The sequence below is a fragment of the Mytilus galloprovincialis genome, chromosome 6 (genome assembly GCF_965363235.1).
Source record: "Mytilus galloprovincialis chromosome 6, xbMytGall1.hap1.1, whole genome shotgun sequence".
Classification (NCBI taxonomy): Eukaryota; Metazoa; Mollusca; class Bivalvia; order Mytilida; family Mytilidae; genus Mytilus; species Mytilus galloprovincialis.
Window position 1 is genome coordinate 18,523,454 of NC_134843.1, and position 23,148 is coordinate 18,546,601.

At 32.1% G+C, this 23,148-nt stretch overlaps 1 protein-coding gene across 3 annotated transcripts; it reads left to right on the plus strand.

Moving 5' to 3' along the window:
- Nucleotides 1-8,125: 8,125 nt before the first annotated feature.
- LOC143079117 (uncharacterized) lies at nt 8,126-21,807 on the plus strand. Of its 3 annotated transcripts, none has more exons than XM_076254305.1 (4): nt 8,126-8,203; nt 13,816-14,722; nt 15,605-15,746; nt 18,296-21,807. In XM_076254305.1, the coding sequence occupies exons 2-4, from the start codon at nt 13,850-13,852 to the stop codon at nt 21,661-21,663; spliced, it is 4,383 nt and encodes a 1,460-aa protein (XP_076110420.1). In that variant the 5' UTR covers nt 8,126-8,203; nt 13,816-13,849; the 3' UTR covers nt 21,664-21,807. The 3 variants fall into 3 exon arrangements, with proteins under 3 accessions (XP_076110420.1, XP_076110421.1, XP_076110422.1); XM_076254306.1 differs by lacking the exon at nt 8,126-8,203 and adding an exon at nt 8,354-8,462; XM_076254307.1 differs by lacking the exon at nt 8,126-8,203 and adding an exon at nt 9,588-9,695.
- Nucleotides 21,808-23,148: the final 1,341 nt, after the last annotated feature.

A 23,148-nucleotide genomic window follows, 5' to 3' on the forward strand; every position in this document is an offset into this window, starting at 1 on the left:
AGAAACTTGTACGAAAATAACAAACAAAAAAAGAAAATAGACATACCCAATCAAAGTTGACTTATGAGACACTATTTATCTATTGTCTAAACTATGTATTAAAAAAAAACAAAAATACAAACTATGGTACATAGTAAAATGTCTTGAATAAACGTCAAACCTTAAGATATTTGTGACATCATACTCACCTTTAATCTAATTATATGTAGACCTTTTTAAGCGGATTAATTTAAATTCCAATCCTTTCCATGTAACATTTAAACAATCACCTACTGTCCAATATATAATTTCGACTACATCCGTCCTTATAAAACTAATTTCCTGTAACACGTGTATTAGAGGTTTCCTGGTTGCATTGCATAACAAATTATTAGCCGATTATCTTTAATTGTTTTCATATTGTTTTTATTTCGTACCAACCGTACAACGAACTGGATTTTAAGCCGTCATTGTATTTTTAAAACAATTGATAAATACAATTTATATCGCCGTATGTTTAATGAATATTTTTGAAATATTTGGTTGGTTTTGCTGGGTTTTTTTGTGGCAACTCAATTTAATCATTTGGCTGTTTTTCGCATTCATAATTAAGCAGCATTGTGCGTAATTACCGAATTGTGATTTCAAGCAAGCGTCGATAGAAACAGTCACACGAACGTTGTCTGTGTCATTTGCCTGTATTTGTCTAAACTTTAAGGAATGTTAAATTGGTCCTCAATGCTCTTCAACTTCGTTCTTTATTTGACCTTTTTAACTTTCTTTGATTCGAGCGTCACTGATGAGTCTTTAATGACGAAACGCGCAAATTAAAATTTTCAATCCTGGTATATTTAATGAGTTTATTATTATCATTCCTCCCTTAAGTTTGATATACAAGGAGGACAAAAGTATAAAAAGAATTTCGCACATTTAAAGTCTATCTATTTTTTGTGTGAAAATAAAGAATAAGTAGGTTGAATTTATTTCAGCATTTAGACAGAAATTAAAATTTAAATGGCAATTGTTCCTAAACAGTTGAGAGAGCTTTCGTTCAAGTCACCTACAAATATGTGTTTTGATATGCATATAATGCGCGTTTCGTCTTCACTAAACTCATCAGTGACGCTCGAATTAAAAAATGTTAAAAAGGTAAAAAGGCCAAATAAAGTACGAAGTTGAAGAGCATTGAGGACCAAAATTCCTAAAAGTTTTGCCAAATACAGCTAAGGTAATCTATTCCTGAGGTAGAAAAGCCTTAGTATTTCAAAAATTCTAAATTTTGTTAACAGCGAATTTATAATTATGAACATATCAATGATAACTCAAGTCAACACAGAAGTGCTGACTACTGGGCTGGTGATACCCTCGGGGAAATAAATCTCCACCAGCAGTGGCATCGACCCAGTGGTTGTAAATAAACATGATAAACTCATCATAGATACCAGGATTTAAATTGCATATCTACGCCAGACGCGCGTTTCGTCTACACAGGTCTTTTTTCTTTTGGAAAATGGAAAGACCTTAATTAACCTTTTAGGTGTTTGATGCTGAACATTTTATAAGAATCCAAACTGTACTTTTATATTTGACCGTTCAGTTCTTTTAAAATCGATTGATAACTGCATTCAGTGCTGTCAAGGATTTCTTTAAAAAAGTGTTTAATATAAAATGTAGTAAAAATCTCCTTTTCAAATACACCTTCACGAAACCTCTTTCTAAATATTTAACATCAATGTTATCAGCAATCAAAGCCGGGCTTTAAAGTTATTTTGAAACTGCCTATTCTAGAGGTGGCGTGACTCAGATGTGAATAATAAAAAAAATTCAATGACCTATGAAAGTACATACAAGCTAAGACTCGTTCCTTTTCTTACAGCACTGAGTCGATGCCTCTGCTGGTGGACTCTCAGTTCCCGAGGGTATCACCAGCTCCGTAGTCAGTACTTCGGTACTGACATGATTTATAACAAACTATCTAAAGTTGACCGCTTATAAATTTTCGAATTATACGGAAACTTAGGTTTCAACTCCATCAGGCAAAGTTGGCCTCAAATGGATTTTACTACTAGTATTATTTTAGGTCATATTTGGTGTATAGCCCTTCAAAGTTTGATGTCTACATATATCCTTGGTCTTCAAATATTCCGCTTTCAGCGTTCCTGGTGAAGGTAAATCAAGAAAAGAGGTCGGATGCATGAAATATATAACGTGTTGTTTTCATTTTTTTTTATATTATTATTTATCTTGCAAAACTATTCAAACATTTGACTTTTCTACAGTTTACACAAATATTCCCCATTCCAAAGTTAAATACAAATGGATATTTTTCTTTGTCTATCGTAGATATAATAAAATTGAGAATGGAAATGGGGAGTGTGTCAAAGAGACAACAACCCGACCAAATAAAAAACAACAGCAGAGGGTCACCAACAGGTCTTCAATGTAGCGACAAATTCCCGCACCCGGAAGCGTCCGTCAGCTGGCCCCTAAACAAATATATACTAGTCCAGTGATAATGAACGCCATACTAATTTCCAAATTGTACACAAGAAACTAAAATTAAAATAATACAAGACTAACAAAGGCCAGAGGCTCCTGACTTGGGACAGGCGCAAAAATGCGGCGGGGTTAAACATGTTTGTGAGATCTCAACCCTCCCCCTATACCTCTAACCAATGTAGAAAAGTAAACGCATAACAATACGCACATTAAAATTCAGTTCAAGAGACGTCCGAGTCTAATGTCAGAAGATGTAACCAAAGAAAATAAACAAAATGACAATAATACATAAATAACAACAGACTACTAGCAGTTAACTGACATGCCAGCTCCAGACTTCAATTAAACTGACTGAAAGATTATGATTTCATCATATGAACATCAGGCACAATCCTTCCCGTTAGGGGTTTAGTATCATACCATCATAACATATATATGAAGAACATAACCCGTGTCATGCCAACAACTGTTTTTAGAATAAATGTGTTTAGTTCCGATGCAAAGACCTTATCAGTGACTCAATATTAACGCCAAAATATGCAATCTTTAATGACTTGACAACAGTATCGTAATTTTATCCCTTCTTAATAAGTCTATTCAAAGGTTTTGTAAGTTTCTGAGGTGAATACTGACACCATTGTGCTTTATAAAGAATATTTCCATAAAAAATTGGATGTGAAATACCCGAACGTATTAGAAGTCTGCATGTTGAGCTATATTTACGAATGATGTCTTTATACCGATGATAAAATTTAGTAAATGTTTTGACTAGTTTGTGATATCGAAAACCCTGGTTTAATAATTTTTCAGTAATACATAAATTTCTCTCGTTAAAATCTAAAACATTGTTACATACACGAGCGAATCGTACAAGTTGAGATATATAAACACCGTAAGGTGGTGACAAGGGAACGTCACCATCTAAAAACGGATAATTAACGATAGGAAATGGGAAATCATCCCTTTTATCATAAATTTTAGTATTCAGCTTTCTATTAGTGATATATATATCAAGATCGAGAAAAGGGCAGTGGTCATTGTTAGTATTAGCTTTATTTAAAGTAAGTTCAACAGGATAAATTTCATTAATATACATACTGAAGTCGTCATTATTGAGAGCTAAAATATCATCCAAATATCTAAAAGTATTATTAAATTTGTTTATCAGATGTTGTTTCGATGGGTCTTTGCTTATTTTTGTCATAAATTGTAACTCATAACAATACAAAAACAGGTCCGCAATAAGTGGTGCACAGTTAGTCCCCATTGGAATTCCGATAATCTGACGATATACGGAATCCCCAAAGCGAACAAAAATGTTATCTAGTAAAAATTCAAGGGTATATATAGTATCAAAGCATGTCCAATTAACATAGTTTTTTTGTTTATTGCTACTAAAAAATGACCTAAAAGAGTTTGAACATATATATTCACATTCTGATTTTTTGAATGCCCATTTAATTAGGTGTGTGAATTTTTTCTTAATGAGAATGTGAGGCAATGTGGTATACAGGGTAGACAAATCAAAACTTTGAACAGATTCAAAATCACCAATATAAGCATGCAATTTATCAAGTACTTCCAACGAGTTCTTGACACTCCAAAAGTAATGTATTCCACTATTTTCGAAGGCCTTATTTGAACAATTTATTATCAGGTTTTTAATTGTACCAAGTGTGCTGGTAAGAAGAATAGACAATTTAGTAGTTGAACAATGGCTTGAAGTTTTATAAATTTCCTGTTTACAAAAATTTTCGAAAAACTAAGGATTTTCTTATCCCAGGCATAGATTACCTCAGCCGTATTTGGCACAACTTTTTGGAATTTTGGATCCTCAATGCTCTTCAACTTTGTACGTGTTTGGCTTTATAAATATTTTTATATGAGCGTCACTGATGAGTCTTATGTAGACGAAACGCGCGTCTGGCGTACTAAATTTTAATCCTGGTACCTTTGATAACTATTTACACCACTGGGTCGATGCCACTGCTGGTGGACGTTTCGTCTCCGAGGGTATCATCAGCCCAGTAGTCAACACCTCGGTGTTGACATGAATATCAATAATGTGGTCATTTTTATAAATTTCCTATTTACAAAACTTTGAATTTTTCGAAAAACTAAGGATTTTCTTATCCCAGGCATAGATTACCTTAGCCGTATTTGGCACAACTTTTTGGAATTTTGGATCCTCAATGCTCTTTAACTTTGTACGTGTTTGGCTTTATAAATATTTTTATATGAGCGTCTCATGTAGACGAAACGCACGTCTGGCGTACTAAATTTTAATCCTGGTACCTTTGATAACTATTTCTAATTATCATTTTATTAATTTACGTTCTGCTATATAGATGATATTCTCTCATTAAATAATTCAAAATTGGTGACTATGTTGAACGCATCTATCCCGTCGAACTTGAGATAAAGGATACAACAGATACAATTAAGTATCATAAGCCTCATATCTTGACTCACATCTAGAAATTGACAATAAGGGTCGGTTGAAAACAAAACTTTACGACAAAAGAGATGATTTCAGTTTCCAAATTCTGAACTTTCCATTTTTATGTAGCAACATTCCAGCAGCACCTGCATACGGTATATATGTATATATATCTCCCAATTGATACGATACTCTCAAGCTTGTATTTCTTACCAAAATTTTCTTGATATAGGGTTGCTGCTCAAAAGAAATATTTTAAACTGAGAGTTTCAAATGATGAAGTTAAATCCTCCCATCGTAAGTTTGAAGGACGCAATCACGATTTGGTTGACTGTTCTGGAATCTCCGTTTCACAGATGATATCGGATATGTTCCTTAATTTGTATAACAGTCCCGTCCCCTTTTCACGATTATGTCCACCGAATTAGACTTGTTTTGATTTGTATTATGTTTATTTTTATTTTATTTTATTTTTATCAAATCATGACTTATATTCATTTTATTGCTTCCCGTACTCCTTTTTGTATAGAAACATTAATATACCTGAATTTCCTAGACAATCAAACATGGCAGAGTTTTGACGTCGCGTGAATTTCTTGACGCGAAATTAGAAGCCCATATAGTCGAAATCTTTTTTGAGAATTTTTTCTTCGTTTAACACTTACTTGAATCCACTGCCAAGTTTTGATCAGTAAAAAGATGTTGATTTTCCTTTTTGTCACGACTGAGAAATGAAAAGTTATTTATACAGAATTTAGTGCATGTTCTTTTCAATGGGAACAATTTCGCGCTTTTTTTTCTCGAAAAATTCAAAGTTTAGTAACAGGAAATTTATAAAAATGACCATATAATTGATATTCATGTCAACACAGAAGTGCTGACTACTGGGCTGGTGATACCCTCGGGGAAATAAATCTCCACCAGCAGTGGCATCGACCCAGTGGTGTAAATAGTTATTAAAGATACCAGGATTATAATTTTAAACGCCAGACGCGCGTCAGTGGTGCTCAGATCAAAATAGTCATAAATCGTAAGTGATCACCTATGGCCCCGGTCAACCTGTAGTTTAACGTTATGTCATTCAAATCAAATTCTAATATGACGTCCTTATTACGCTTTTTAAACAAAGCCGTGTTCTAATGAGCACAAAATATGTTTGACACATGCGCACGAATTTACTGTGTATATTAACGTTATTTCCATCGTTATCCTTTAAAATATATACATTTAAGCAGCTAACATAAACTTTTATTATATATTTTTATAAAACAACATATATTTACTCTGCTTGTAATTTTTAAACTTATCAAATATGAAATGTAATGCACAGACTCCTCGGGGAGGAAATGGGAAAAGCCAAACATTTTTACGGTATTTTCGTACGCTTCGACCTATAAAAATACTGTATTTGTCCTATTAGAATCGAAATAATTCATTCATGTCATGCTCTATGCTCATTTTAACATGGGTAGGCATTATATTTGACCACATTTTAGGTGTCAATTGAGTCTATTAGTGCTGTATTTTAATGGACATGTTTTATATTGTTTTATATTGTGCTGTCTTGAGTTTATTTAACATTTTTTAGTTTATTATATTTTATTTATTTACTTAAAAGGGTTAAAAAATATTTCGCTAAAATCGGCTTTGACAATTTTAATTTTCGCTAAAATGGGTAAAAATTACGGCGCTCAAATGGGTTCTACTTTGGCGCTCAAACGTCCTTTTTTCCCGCTCAAATGTCCTATCAATGCGCTCAAATGTCCTCCGCCGGTCATGGCACGCTGATTAACATCAACAATGTTTCTCGTATGCTTAAATGCCACATAATCCATTTTAGTATTGTTTATAAAGGTTTCGGCGTATTAATGCAAAAACAGACTAAAATTGGTGGAAATGGGCAAAATCAGAACGCTCGGCAAACGTTTTTCCAATTTTGCTAACCCTTTTCAAGCACCCTAGATCCGACCTAATTGATATGTTTGATAACGCAACCAAAGCAATGCAATGTTTATCCAACAAAAAAAGTTATCTGTATCATAAATTAAATTAGTTTTAGGAGACAACAATTTGATTCTTGGTGATGGGGAGTTTTTTGTCACTTTTTGGGCAAGCAGAAAATGAATATTCTGGCCACGACCTCAATGAAAATAAACAATCCGGGTCGCGGCTGTTCTACTTGTAGATATAACTATTGAGCTGTTGATGTTTATGTTGTGTTATGTTGTCTTGAACTAATATTGATGTTTTTCTCAATCGCGATTGTCGGATATATATTTATCTAAAATTTCTAGATCTCGAAGCATATAAAATAGTTCCAAACTTTTTTATTTGATTTTTATAAAATCCATCTGATTGATTTAGATAGAAACCATATTTTAAATCGATTTTTTTTTTAATTTTTGAATACTAGGTACATGTAATTTAACATATAAAAAAGAAGATGTGGTATGATTGCCAATGAGACAACTATCCACAAAAGACCAAAATGACACAGACATTAAAACAACTATAGGTCACCGTACGGCCTTCAACAATGAGCAAAGCCCATACCGCATAGTCAGTTATAATAGGCCCCGATAAGACAATGTAAAACAATTCAAACGAGAAACCGTCTAACGGCCACATTTATGTAAAAAAAAAATGAACGAAAAACAAATATGTAACACATAAACAAACGACAACCACTGAATTACATGCAGGCTCCTGTATGCTTTTCTTCTTTCAAACTTTGCTGCTTAACTATATAACATGCTTTGTGTGAGATTCAACTTTGAATTAACTTTACATGTTTCTGTGATTTTTAGCGCTTGTGTCAAGTTGTTTATTTTTGACTGTGTATATATATTTTTTTTTTCTTTTGACAGTCCTCCCTTTATCAATTCCAGACATGATCAAAAGAGCATGTAAAATTTACTTTTTTTTAAATACCAATAACCTTCAGGGGGCTATCAGGTAACACCTGTCTCCTATGCATATATATTTTCTACAAAGTTCATCAATTATTATATTTTCGTAATCCCAACTTTGATCAACTTTGTAAAACTACAAGAATCAATTTGAAAAAAAAAGATGGCGGGTCTTTAATTGAGATCATATTTGAATAGCCATGTAGACAAGTATAAAGCAGTTTAATTAAAAACAATTAGCCACTTTTCCATATTTTGATACTGCACTGTTACAATTACGGAATAACGTAACCGTTCAGGATTAGAGCTGTTGGCATCTGCTTCCGGTTTGGATACCATATGCGCGCTTATTCTGACCTTTGTGGCTATTTTTATGGTATTAATATAATATCAGTCTCTTTTTGTATATTAGCGATATTATAATGTGTCCCACCTTTGTAACTATGGTAGCACTATTTACATAATATTGAATTCAGCATATTCGAATGACCATTCATACAAGAACAATAACTCAATTCCTGTTCTTGGCCTTTTCAAAATGGCGACGAACATTTACGAAAAATCCAAATTCAGGAGTTGAAAATCTGGCCTCTATCTGTTTATATTGCTGAGTTTCTTCTTCACAACACAATTATGTATGTTGTATAGGTTAAAATATATATAAAGTACCGTTCTATAAGCCCAACGAACTTTTGAGATGGTGATTTACATTTTAAAATAACTACAGATTTTGGAAGGTACAAAATTTACAAGTAAAGAAAGTTACCTTTTATACAGAAAAAAAACCGAAGTAGTTTCCGTGACTGAACGTAAAAGATAAAAATTCTGACTTTAAGTCAACATGAGAAATAGCACATTAAAACTAAAATCTAGGGCTGATTTGAAGCTCATGACTTCCCTGCAGTAGATGTACATTGAATGATAAAAAAACTGAAAATTGTGAAAGAAATATTCACTTACAAAATGTTTCAGCCACACTGCTAGTCCAAATAATTATGACATCTTGAAAGGCTATTATATTTTTTTTCTTTGACTCCTTACATCGTTGCAGGAAGGTGTCAAAGCAAAAATTTAAAATAGCCTTCCAAGACGTCATAATTATTTGGATTACCACACTGTCAGATCAAGCTAAGGTTTTTTAAGGGCATACAATGCAGTTACAGTGGAGATGATGACGTTGCTAACATAAAATGTGATTTTCGCAACATCAAACAGTGGTATATTTGGAAAAGATGCATTTTTGATTGATTTTCATCATTCAAATTGATATACAACAAATGTACATGTAACATGAAAACGAGTTCATGGACGCCCCGTTTTTAAAATGACATTTGGTTTAATTACCTATGAAGATTATTTGTACCAATTTTCATAAAAAAGTCAATAATGCAATTTTCTTTAATTTGATATATATTAATATAGAGTGGGGGGCTCATTTTCGTCATAACTTTCCATGTTTTCTGCAGTTTATGTTAAGATCTTTATGTTTTTGGAGTATACTGGTATTTCTATATAAAGATAACATCAAAAACAAAATATTCTTAGCTTGAAAATGTGTTTCTTTGAAAAAATTTGTCTGAAAAGTTAGATAAAAGGCTAATTGAAATTTCCTCATGGTTTGTCAAAGGGGGACACACATTCGCCTATTTTACACATCTATTTAAAACCAAATAACTGACAATGACTGAAGCTTTGAACAATATTTATCAAATCAATTTCATTATAGATGAATAGCAGACATTTCAAAGGTGTAAAGAACTGAAATTTAGGTCACTCAGTCAAAGAATAACTAAGAAATACTTCTTTGAAATAATTTTTTCATTCAGGGAATTGGCTGAAAGTCGTGGTCTGTTTTTCAATCCTTTGCGGTAAGTGCCAAAATTGTGTCTAAGTCATATTCGTATAATAATATAGTTTACCGGCATATTTCTTCCATTTCACCTATCCTTTGAAGCTTTTACACCTCAAAATCATAAAACGGCGAAATTGTGTCCCCTGCTAATATGAGCGCCCCACTCTACAGCAAAAAAATACTTTTTTTTTCTTAATTCATAGGATTTGATAAAAATGAGTTATTTCTTAGAAAAAAGCACACATTTATTGGATACTTCCATAGAATAGATTTTACAAATAATTTTAAAAAAACAGCTTATGCTTAAATCTTTTAAAACAAAAAAGTTATGTAATTCTTTCGAAAGAAGACGTCAACAAATCTGAATTTTGAACAAATATCTGATATTTCAACCTCATTTTACACAAAAAGTAGCACATGAAGGTATATTTTTTAGAACATATTTGATTTAATCAGGTAAATTTAGCCTATATATGCAAATTTTCATCAAAATTTCAATATTGGATGAAAACTGTATCATATGCCCTTAAGCCAAAGTTTGTAGCCACACTATTTTGTAATGTTCCTAACATGTTTAACCCTGCCACATTATTTATGTATGTGCCTGTCCCAAGTCAGGAGCCTGTAATTCAGTGGTTGTCGTTTGTTTATGTGTTACATATTTGTTTTTTGTTCATTTTTATACAACTGCAAAAATTTAATTTTTTGGTCGTATATTGCTATCACGTTGGCTTCGTCGTCCTGCGTCATCGTCGTCCAAATACTTTTAGTTTTCGAACTCTAACTTTAGTAAAAGTGAACAGAAATCAATGAAATTTTAACACAAGGTTTATGACCACAAAAGGAAGGTTGGGATTGATTTTGGGAGTTTTGGTTCCAACAGTTTAGGAATTAAGGGCCCAAATAAGCATTATTTTTGGTTTTCGCACAATAACTTTAGTCTAAGTAAATAGAAATCAATGAAATTTTAACACAAGGTTTATGACCACAAAAGGAAGGTTGGGATTGATTTTGGGAGTTTTGGTCCCAACATTTTAGAAATTAGGGGCCAAAAAGGGCCCAAATAATCATTTTCTTGGTTTTCGCACTATAACTTTAGTTTAAGTAAATAGAAATCTATGAAATTTTGACACAAGGTTTATGACCACAAAAGGAAGGTTGGGATTGATTTTGGGAGTTTTGGTTCGAACAGTTGAGGAATTAAGAGCCAAAAAAGGGCCCAAATAAGCATTATTTTTGGTTTTCGCACAATAACTTTAGTATAAGTAAATAGAAATCAATGAAATTTTAACACAAGGTTAATGACCACAAAAGGAAGGTTGGGATTGATTTTTGGAGTTGAGGTCACAACAGTTTATGAATTAGGGGCCAAAAAGGGGCCCAAATAAGCATTATTTTTGGTTTTTGCACCATAACTTTAGTATAAGTAAATAGAAATCTATGAAATTTAAACACAAGGTTTATGACCATAAAAGGAATGTTGGGTTTGATTTTGGGAGTTTTGGTCCTAACAGTTTAGGAATAAGGGGCCCAAAGGGTCCAAAATTGAACTTTGTGTGATTTCATCAAAAATTGAATAATTGGGGTTCTTTGATATGCCGAATCTAACTATGTATGTAGATTCTTAATTTTTGGTCCCGTTTTCAAATTGGTCTACATTAAGGTCCAAAGGGTCCAAAATTAAACTTAGTTTGATTTTAACAAAAATTGAATCCTTGGGGTTCTTTGATATGCTGAATTTAAAAATGTACTTAGATTTTTAATTATTGGCCTAGTTTTCAAGTTGGTCCAAATGGGGGTCCAACATTAAACTTTGTTTGATTTCATCAAAAATTGAATAAATGGGTTCTTTGATATGCCAATTCTAACTGTGTATGTAGATTCTTAATTTTTGGTCCAGTTTTCAAATTGGTCTACATTAAGGTCCAAAGGGTCCAAAATTAAACTAAGTTTGATTTTAACAAAAATTAAATTATTGGGCTTATTTGATATGCTTTATCTAAATATGTACTTTGATTTTTGATTATAGGCCCAGTTTTCAAGTTGGTCCAAATCAGGATTCCATATCAAGTATTGTGCAATAGCAAGAAATTTTCAATTGCACAGTATTGCACAATAGCAAGAAATATCTAATTGCACAATATTGTGCAATAGCAATTAATTTTCAATTGGAGTTATCTTTCTTTGTATAGAATAGTAGTTGATAATATATGTTGGAAATTTGCCAGACATGACTATGATGTCATTTTCTATTTTTATTTGCCAATAACTTTATGTAAATAACTTCATTGGAAATTTGCCAATATAAAATGTTGCTGATGAAGCTTTCTTTCCTTATCTTATCTAAAATGTTTTTAGATAATGTATGTTGGACATTTGCCAGACATGACTATGATGTCATTTTCTATTTTTATTTGCCAATAACTTTATGTAAATAACTTCATTGGAAATTTGCCAATATAAAATGTTGCTGATGAAGTTTTTTTTATTGTTTTATACAAATATTCACTTTTACTACCAACCAATCTTTACCATTCAGTGATAACAAGCACTTTATTTTACATTTTAATATTTTATAATGTATTTAAAAGAGTAGTTATTGTTGCAAACTCCATTAGAAATTTGAATTGATATCAGTTTTGGAAAAAGGGAAACAGGGATGTGAAAAAAAGGGGGGGGGGGGGTTAAATTTTTCTCATTTCAGATTTCATAAATAAAAAGAAAATTTCTTCAAACATTTTTTTGAGAGGATTAATATTCAACAGCATAGTGGATTGCTCAAAGGCAAAAAAAAACTTTTAAGTTCATTAGACCACATTCATTCTGTGTCAGAAACCTATGCTGTGTCAACTATTTAATTTTAGATTTAAAAAGTTTGAAGAAGAAATCTTAAATTGATTTGTAAAATCTTGACATTTGTTTTGTGTAAAAAAAACACCATGTAATGTCAAAAATTTGATCACAATCCAAATTCAGAGCTGTATCACGCTTGAATGTTTTGTCCATACTTGCCCCAACTGTTCAGGGTTCGACCTCTGCGGTCATATAAAGCTGCGCCCTGCGGAACACCTGGTTTTACATAAATAAGGCCGTTAGTTTTCTTGTTTGAATTGTTTTGCATTGTCTTATCGGGGCCTATTATAGCTGACTGTGCGGTATGAGCTTTGCTCATTGACATTGTTGAAGTCCGTACGGTGACCTATAGTTATTGATGTCTGTGTCATTTTGGTCTTTTGTGGATAGTTGTCTCATTGGCAATCATACCACATCTTCTTTTTATATTATCTTGTATGTAATGGTTACGTCATCCTGTGAATTATAATAGATGAATACTGCTTTTATTTTGTTGTGTGTGTTTCCTGTTGATTTTTTTTTTATTACACATGTTACATATCTATCATGTCTATTGTCTATGTGTATTTCAATTGCTATTGTTCATGTTGTTTATGATATTGGTTGTATGCTATATGCCCTCCAGCATGTCCAGGGGTTCTAATTTGGTGAATAAACAATGATAAAAATATTCTATTCTATATATGTGTAACCAGAGAGCATGATTCTACATACAAAATCACTGGTCTGCACTGGGACTAGAACCTGAGAACTCTGTGTTACAATGCATCCTGTATACTGACTGAGTGAAAGAAGTACTTTCTAAAGATGAACTGCTTCCAATGAAATCTATCTATCTTTCTATGACTGACAAAGTATCATCCACATTTACTAAGAGAAGCAATCCCCTCACATATGAAATAAGAGCTTTAACAGAAGCTTGTTTGAATAGGAATTTAACTTAACAAAAAGTTATATTATCATAAAGTGTGCATATAATATCATAAAGTGTGCATATAATTTATGCTGTGCAATATTAAAACACAAAACTATTTTTTAAAACAGAGAATAGAAAACACAGTCTATACGCTTTTGAAACTGACCCTGTTTCACCAAACACTTATCTGTGTAAAGAGTTATCTCCCCAAAAACTGTTTCTCTTGTTATGAGATATTCTTAGCAACTGTAAAAGAAAGCGACAAATTTAGTTTTTCAAAATGCTCATTATATCCTCGGGATGTTTCGTTTTATTTAAAAAATCCTTTGTTGTCAGATATTTCAAAATATTTTTATTTTCATTGTAGTAATGTCTGCACAACATGCACAAGGTAATGTGAAATGATGGAGATCTCTGACGAAGGAACAGAACATCAGATTCCTAATGTTGTTGAAGGAATAGAACAACAGATTCCTAATGGTGTTGAAGGAACAGAACATCAGATTCCTAATGTAGACCAAGGAACAGAACAACAGATTCCTAATGTAGAAAACAATACAATGGAATGCGAGCAAATAATTGAGGTTGAGAATCCACAAGGACAAAAAAATATCATAATCCTTGTAGACAGGCCTATAGACAGTAATTCTACGGAGCAGGATGCTGAGGGTTCCAAAACTGTTGAGAATTCTGTCCTCGACTTTTACAGTTCTGAACCAGGTGTATTAGTAATGGATGAATCTAGTCAAGGATCTGAAAAAGAATCAAATCAATCCGACAAGGGTTCTACAAAGTCTAAAGAAGAATCAAATCAATTAAACAAGGGTTCTACAAAATCTGAAAAAAAGAATAGTCAGACTGGTATTACTGGTATTACTGACAATAGTAATGATAAAAGTCAAACCATAGAACAATCTGAAAATTTCAGCGAATCTGAATTGCATGAAAAGTCAGTTGATGTTGATAGTACTTGTAAGCCTGAAATAGAACAGGATGTCGCTGGGACATCATCATCTCAAATGGATGATAGTGAACCAGGATTGTGTACTCCAGAGACTGAAACAAATGAGGAAAAACAGGATTTTAAGGTAGAAAATGAAATTTCAGATGAAAAAATAGAGGAAGAAAAAGATATGACAGATGAAAATAAAGAGGAAGAAAATGATATGACAGAAGAACAAAAAGATGATATGTCTGAAAAACAAATGGAAGAAGAAAAAGATATGACAGAAGAAGAAGCACAAGAAATCCTGATGAAAGCACTGCAGAAAATAGTACGTCTATGATTCGGCCACATAAAATTAATTTGTAGATGATAATATCCCATTCACAAAAATATTGGGGATGCAAGGAAAAATGTTCATGTCTTTTTTTCACTGAAATGAATGGGAATTTTAAAGAAATTTTTGAAAATGTAAAATAATGCATACAAATACATGATGAAATGGATAATCAGGTGGTAATGATGTAAAACCCTATGGCTTATGTTGAGAGAATGCCAAGCTCTTTGCACATGAACAAAAGTCATTACAGAACCATTAATTTATATTAAGTTAACTAAGAGATTTCTGCAAGTGACCGTTTTAAAGGAAAGATTTCTGTCTCAAACTCTTATTTTCCATTGGCTATTAAATTGTTGCCCTTTATCCTGGTCCACCTACCTTGCCCAACATACAGTACCAATTTTATTTATTTATGATTTATTCTTGTACAGAACAGGCATGAGACATTTGCCACTGGACATAAAGCAAAACAAAAATCAATCATATACTAATACATGTTATATGTCAGACATAACAGTACATCCTGTTTTTAGATGGTCATTTTCACATAAAAACATCCGTCACTCACACATTTTTTTATTTATAAGTCAAATAGATCAGACACATTTTAAGATTCAGTTGACTGACGTTTGATTGCACCGATCTACACAATCAAAGTCTCATAATAATACACCTACAAAATAAAAAAAACCAATATGATATAGAAAAAGTCATGTTTTCAGTCAATATAGATTAGAAAAGATATAAATCAGTATTAGAAAAATTTCTACTTTTTATATTTTGTATAAATAGTTTTATTACATACAAAATTTCTTATTTAAGCAAAACATAGATCTGCATTGTTGATAGTATTTTTTTTTTTTGCATTTTCAGAGTCCAAAAATTGGGAAAGACTTTGTTCTGATGTTTAAAGACCCAAGTACATCTAAAGTGAAGGAGTTTTCGTCAGACAAAGGAAGAAAGTTTTTACAACATAATACAGACGTGGTTAAGAAATTCAGCAATGTTGTCAGTGGTAATGATTATTCTACTTAGTCTTTGCAATTAGGAGATATAAAAAAGCACACAATGAATTAATTCATCATAATCATGATAATAAGAAAACCATGATTAAATTCCTTTGAAGTAAATCTTCTAAAAAGAGGGAGTCTTTAGATAGATCAGGCAATTTATACATGAGCTAGGTGCAGAGTTTGTGAAATCTTTTTTCCTTGGTGGTCCTAGAAGAAAATCTGCTGGTTATAGATCACTATTATTTCTAATGCAAAATATTGAAATTGTGTCGGTCCTTTGTAAAATATTGGCGGTCAAATTCTTATAAGGACCCCACTATTCGAGAACTCTGTGGGTGATTATTGTCATGATTGTAGCTACTTTGAGCCTCTAACCTTATATATAGGTTTGTTCTGTTTCTATTACAAATGTATAAACTAAACATAAAACAATGTTTAAAGCATGTTTGACCTCCCAAAAAATGCTTGCATATATAAACAATTTTTAGTAGATTAAGGGGAGATAATTATCCTTACTTTGAAAAGAAAATTAAAATCTTACAATTATTTTTATACAAGTAAACATTTCTTATAACTTCAATCATCCAACCTCTAGAATTAACGTTAACACATTTATAATCTGTAGTACTGAAAATTCAGAGGTTATTGTGATGCTTTTATTTTTGCGAAAAATGCTACAGGATTATAATCGCATTAACATGTTAAGTTATACTTGCATTTTGAATTTTTTATACAAATTAATCAGGAATTTTCTCATTATCGCAATGACAAAATCGCAATAATAAATGCAAATTTACAGTATATATGGAACTGGTTACATGTCAACATGGAAGCCCCTTGCTGTTTCAAAAACAAACTGTTTTTATGCCCCACCTACGATAGTAGAAGGGCATTATGTTTTCTGGTCTGTGCGTCCGTTCGTTTGTCCGTCCATCTGTTCGTCCGTTCGTTCGTTCGTCCGTCTGTCCCGCTTCAGGTTAAAGTTTTTGGTCAAGGTAGTTTTTGATGAAGTTGAAGTCAAATCAACTTGAAACTTAGTACACATGTTCCTTATGATATGATCTTTCTAATTTTAAAGCCAAATTAAACTTTTGACCCCAATTTCACGGTCCACTGAACATAGAAAATGAAAGTGCATGTTTCAGGTTAAAGTTTTTGGTCAAGGTAGTTTTTGATGAAGTTGAAGTCCAATCAACTTGAAACTTAGTACAAATGTTCCCTATGATCTTATCTTTCTAATTTTAATGCCTAATTATATTTTTTATCCAATTTCACGGTCCATTGAACATGGAAAATGATAGTGGGAGTGGGGCATCCGTGTACTTTGGACACATTCTTGTTAATTTTCTTTTACAATTGGCTGTAACACTAAGTGTTAGAATTGCTAGGGCTGTTTTCATAAAATTTTCATTAACAGATACAATAAAAGATAAGTTTTCTTCATAGCATGTAGTTTTAACAGATTTTATTTTAATTTTTATTATAAGTTAGGACTCAAGTGATTGCAAAGGAGTAGGTTCAGTAAGACCCCTTTTTGGCCCCAAAATTAAGCAGTTTTGCAAAATTGTGAAAATGTAATCTTTTAGCTATTTTTTGGAAAGTAGAATGCTTCTGCTACATAAATATGTGCTGTTTTTGACAATACAATGCACATATATCGTGTACTAGCATCATAAAGTCATGCTAAATTACTGAAATCTTTACAATTATAGCATTTTAGTTAAATTTTAGACAGTTTCCGTCTTAAATGAAAGTGGCCGCATTCGTGTTCATTCATAATATTGAAATGTTAGTTGTATTTGATGATAATACATAACATATATAAAGGTTGAGGATGAACACGGATGCGGCCACTTTCATTTTTGACGAAAACCATCTGAAAAGTGACGTTTTTTGGCATATTTGATAGATTTTTCATATTTAAGCTTCAATCGGAGCGTTTTTAATGACTGAATCAGTTAAAATCTTTTACATTTATAAACTAATCGAATCAATTGAAATAGACACTTAAGTGTTTAAAAAGTGTCCTAAATATCTCGTTAGATGAAACTGAAATTTGGGGCCAAAATCGGCCCTTACTGGACCTACTCCTTTCATGGTACAAATCATGCAAATCTACATGTATAATTTTCAGCAGTTATATAGTGAAATTACAGCATACCTTTGATTTTGATTACACCAATAACTCAACATGATTAAAATTTTGGACAAATAATTTACACCCTACTATGTACTTTCTATTTAGAACAGATTGTTTTGTAGGAATAATCTATAGTTGGATATAATTCTTTTAGAAACTTTCCATTACCAAACATTATCTTGAATGAACCAAAGATCTATCATGTTTAAAACTGCCATTGATAAAATATAGGAGTAGATACACAAACAGGAAGGAAATTCTTAATTTTATTTTCAAGCAAAGTTCATTAAGCACATATTGTGAGATTTTACAGTTTTTCAAACCTGATTTTTTTCTCTATTCTGGATTAGGGATAATAGTCCATAATACACGAACTATTAAATTGAAATTCTTATAAATTTTGTATTTCAGGTAAGAAAACTACAACCTCTGAAGAAAGTACATCCAAACGAGAAGGACACAGTAGATCAGAAGATGACAACACTGTTATGGAATCAGATCATGAAACTGATAGTGAAGCAGAAGATAAATCTCCTGTCAAAAAGGGAAAAAACATTAAAAAAAAGATGGTGGAAATAAAACCTGTAAAAAGGGTTCCAAGAACATCAGTTATAATGAAAAAGTTAGCAAAATTGGATGAAAAAGAGAGAATGAAGAATTTACAAGTTTTCTCTTGTAAAGATTGCTCATCAAAATTTGGAACAATGGGAAATTTAAATAAACATATGAAAAATAAGCATAATACAGACGATGAAGGCAAAAGCATTCCGAAAGTCAATGATAGTGATAACTCTTTATCAGACATGATTGAACATCCAAATAATGAAAAAATGGAGACTAATTTAAATGAAACAAACAAATCACTAGATGTAATAAAGAAAGTGAAAGATGAAAAAAATGTTGAATTTATGATGAAAGACTGTGGTGATTTTGAAACAGTGGTAAGCGTCTCTGACTATGTTGATCCTCCTGGGGATATCAGTGATGATGATTCTGAGATCACTAATACCTCAAGAGTAAAAAGAGGACGAGGTAGGCCTCCTAAACCTAAAAACCCTTTTCTAGAACCTAAAACACCAGAGGAAAATAAAAGCAATGATGTTGTTACCCGTGGTAGAGGTAGACCAAGGAAAAGTACAGGAATAAGTTCACCAAAGGACAATGTCACTGAAGTAAATAAAAAAAGCAAAACTGAGAAAAATTCTAAAATAAGTTACACTGATGAAGATATGGACTGTTTTATCCGTACTGTTGAAGAAGAAAATACAAGAATGAATTTAGAATGTAAACTTTGCCTTCTCCGATTTTCCAGTCATCGTATGGCACGAGAACATATTGTACAGGAACATTATCAAAACCTTATACAATGTACTAAAACTCTTGAGAAGTTTCCAGACACAACTAAAACTTCTAGATGGGACAATCATATTTATTACATTGAAGATGAAATAAAGGAGGAAATAATTCCTTCAGAACTGTTCACATCAGTTGCACGGGGAGGAAGAAAAAGGACGCCTAGTAAAAAATTACTGGAATCAACATCCGCTCTTAGAACAAAAATATATGTATGTAAAATATGTCATCGAAAAGCTATCCATAAAACTGGTATGCTTCAACACATGAAAAGGTTCCACATCAATGAACTGCCAGAAAAATCAGAAGATAGCGGAGAAGAAGAGGAGGGGGAGGAGGAACAACAAGAGGAAAGTGATGAGGAAATGGAGGTAAATGATGAAGATCTAGATTATAAACCAACACATAAAGCAGTTGAAGACACTGAAGAGGAAACTATTAAAAAAACAAAAGGTAGAGGTAGAAAACGGAAGCAGCAATCAAATGTTGAACCTTTAGAATCAGAACACAAAAAGATAAAGAATGAAAAAGATCAGGAGAAGACAAAGGAAGTTCATGTTAAGATAGAGGTTGTAGAGGATGAAAATAGTCATGTTCAGACAAATGAAAATGTAGCAGAAAATGTAGATCTTCCGACAAATGAAGAGGCTGATGAAAGTAAAGATGACGTTGTTATGGATGAAGATGCAACAGACAACTCAAGTATGACGGTAAAAAAGAATACTTTAAACAGAAAGCCAAAATTTATAAATAATCGATCCAGAGCCAAAACTTTTAAGAAAGTTCCATCTTACTACAAATATTGTGATCACAGTGAAGAACATATCATTAAAAAATCCACTCAACAGCTTCCGTTCTGCAAAACATGTGACCGCTTCAAATGTATGACATGTACATTGACTTTCAACAAAAGTTCTCATGTCAATAGACATGTGCGAATTATTCACAACAAGGAAAAAAAATACAAATGCCCAACATGTGAAGCCTGTTTTACTACAAATGAATCACTACAATATCACGCTAAGTGGCACACAGGAGTCAAAGATGTGGAATGTCCTTATTGTGATATGAAATTCCTTGTACACAAAAACTTACGAAAGCACATGAATAAACACCATCCAGGACTTATATCGAAAAGGAGAAAGAAAACAAATTACTGTGAAATATGTGACTCAATATTCACACGTAAAGATCGACTTGAATACCACATGTTAGAAAAACATCCTGCAAATAATCCTGATAGAGAATGTCGTATTTGTGGACAGAAGTTTGAAACAGATATGGATTGTACGGAGCATTCTAATGCCCATGCAGATATGAAAAAGGTCCCTGTAGCAAAATGTCCCCATTGTCCTTTATATTGTTCGTCAAAAAATAATTTAAAGCGACATGTTGATAGAGTTCACTTGAACATAAAGAAATACTTGTGCAATGAATGTGGAAAAAGGTTTAAAGGACGTGATGCCTATTTATATCATGCTAAAAGACATGTGGATCCTTTTGGTAGAGACTTTGAATGTCATATTTGTTCCAAGAAAATTGCAACAGAAAAAGGTTTGGAGATACATCTACGTGTGCATACTGGTGCGAAACCTTTTGTTTGTGAAACGTGCGGTAAAGGCTTCGCTCAGAAGGGTAACATGCTATCCCATCAGGCCATTCACTTTGATGATAGACCTTTTGAATGTGAAGAATGTCATAAAACATTTAAGAAGAAATTTGATTTGTATAAACACAAGAAGAGACATAAGGTAAAACACACTGTGGCCACGGGTGATGTGACTTTCTTAGAAGGAGCAGGGAAGATATATAACTGTCCATTAGATGATTGTGATGGTATTTTCTGCAGCACTACTGATCTTAGATTGCATATGAGAAGACATAACAATGAAAAGCCGTATGAATGTTCAATTTGTTTCAAGAGTTTTGCAGTAAAAAGTCGTTTGGTTCGTCACTTAAGAAATGTTCATTCTTTGACTCTTCCCGATTCAAATCTGGAATCCATGAAAGATCCAGATTTCTTGAAAAAAATTGAAAATGCTCGTGAAATTTATGAAGACAGGAAAAGACGTTTCCAAACAGTAATGATACCTCAGCCTAGCGGAGAACAAATTGAGGTTCAGATCATGACCGAAGATACAGAGGGGGTAGAAGATCTTCTTGCATTATCTAATGCAACAACCTTTCATAAAGACGTTGTAAAAGAGGAAACAGCGGAGGAAGAAGACCAGAACGAAGAGATACACTTAAAGATAGAAACCTCAGAGGACAACGAAGGAGGAGTACAGATAATAAATGTTCGGGAGGATAGTTCCGGAGAAGTGCAGATTCATACTGAGGATGAAAATATAGTTTTGGATCCTGCCATTATACAAACTCTACTTAACAGTGGACAACAAACTATTTATTATTATGTTGACCAGTGAATGGAGTCATTTCTCAATGTTAAGCATGTTAAGTGAGGTTTAGTAGATGGAGTCATTTCTCAATGTCAATTCAGTTTTAGTAGACAACAAACTATTTACTGTTATGTTGATCAGTGAATGGAGTCATTTCTCAATGTTAAGCATGTTAAGTCAGGTTAAGTAGATGAAGTCTTAATGTCATGTCAGGTTTTGTAGATGGAGTCATTTCTCAATGTCTAAGTCAGATTTTGTAGACAAAAAACTATTAACTATTATGTTGATCAGTGAATGGAGTCACTTCATTTCTCAATGTCAATTCAGGTATAGTAGACAAAAAACTATTTACTATTATGTTGATCAGTGAATGGAGTCACTTCATTTCCCAATGTCAATTCAGGTATAGTAGACAAAAAACTATTTACTATTATGTTGATCAGTGAATGGAGTCACTTCATTTCCCAATGTCAATTCAGGTATAGTAGACAAAAAACTATTTACTATTATGTTGATCAGTGAATGTACATATTTCAATGAATGGGGTACTGCTCAATGTCAAATCTGATTGACATTATTTGTTTTCATCATTGTTATTTGGTGTAAATATGGAATAAATCAGAGATTTGATTTTTATCAATGTTAAAGGTGCTGAACAGTCAAATTTTAGATTTCTTAGGTTCTTTAAAATATTTATTAAAAATCCGTAATTACATACAATATTTTCTGTTTAACTATCATTTATAGTGATGTCCTACAGTTTTTAAACAGATTTATTTTTATTTGAAGTATTGTGGAATACTTATGATTTTTTTTTCTCTTTACACTTAAATATAAAAATATTTATATAAAATTTTAAAAATCTGCCAAAAGCAAATATATTGTATGAATTAAAACAATGGCATGATTTAGATGCAGTCAGCAGATTAAAAGATTATTTTTTTCCAAAAATTTATTAAACATGTTAATTAAAAAAATTGTAAATTTAAAAGTAATACACAATGTACAATAATTTGTCAGATCAGCTTTTTGTAGTATTAGTGTTGCATATGCATGATATGTAGTTATAGATTTATAAAGGCTGTTCTTTGGCTAATTATGTTTCTGTTTTGTGTTATTTCAACATTTAATCCCAATGACCAACCATTGAGGTTCACATCACAGGTACATAAATTAATGTTAAATTCTCTTAATATTCAACGTTAAACAATCAATTATGTTTAAAATTTCATATATTTGACCAACCTTTCTTTTGTTTAATATTGTAAGTTTAGGATTCAGTCTACCGGTTTGATAATTTAGAAATTTTTACAGTAAACATAATGCATGGATAATTATCACAATTTATTAAAATGCTGTTAAAGAATGGTTTTAGTTAAAAATAAAAGTGTGAATTTGAATTATTGTGATGTTTCTTTTCATTATTTTACAAAAAATAAACACAGATTTTTTTTTCTCATTTACAGTATGTATGCCTTAATTCAAACAATTGGGTCATCATGACCTATATTA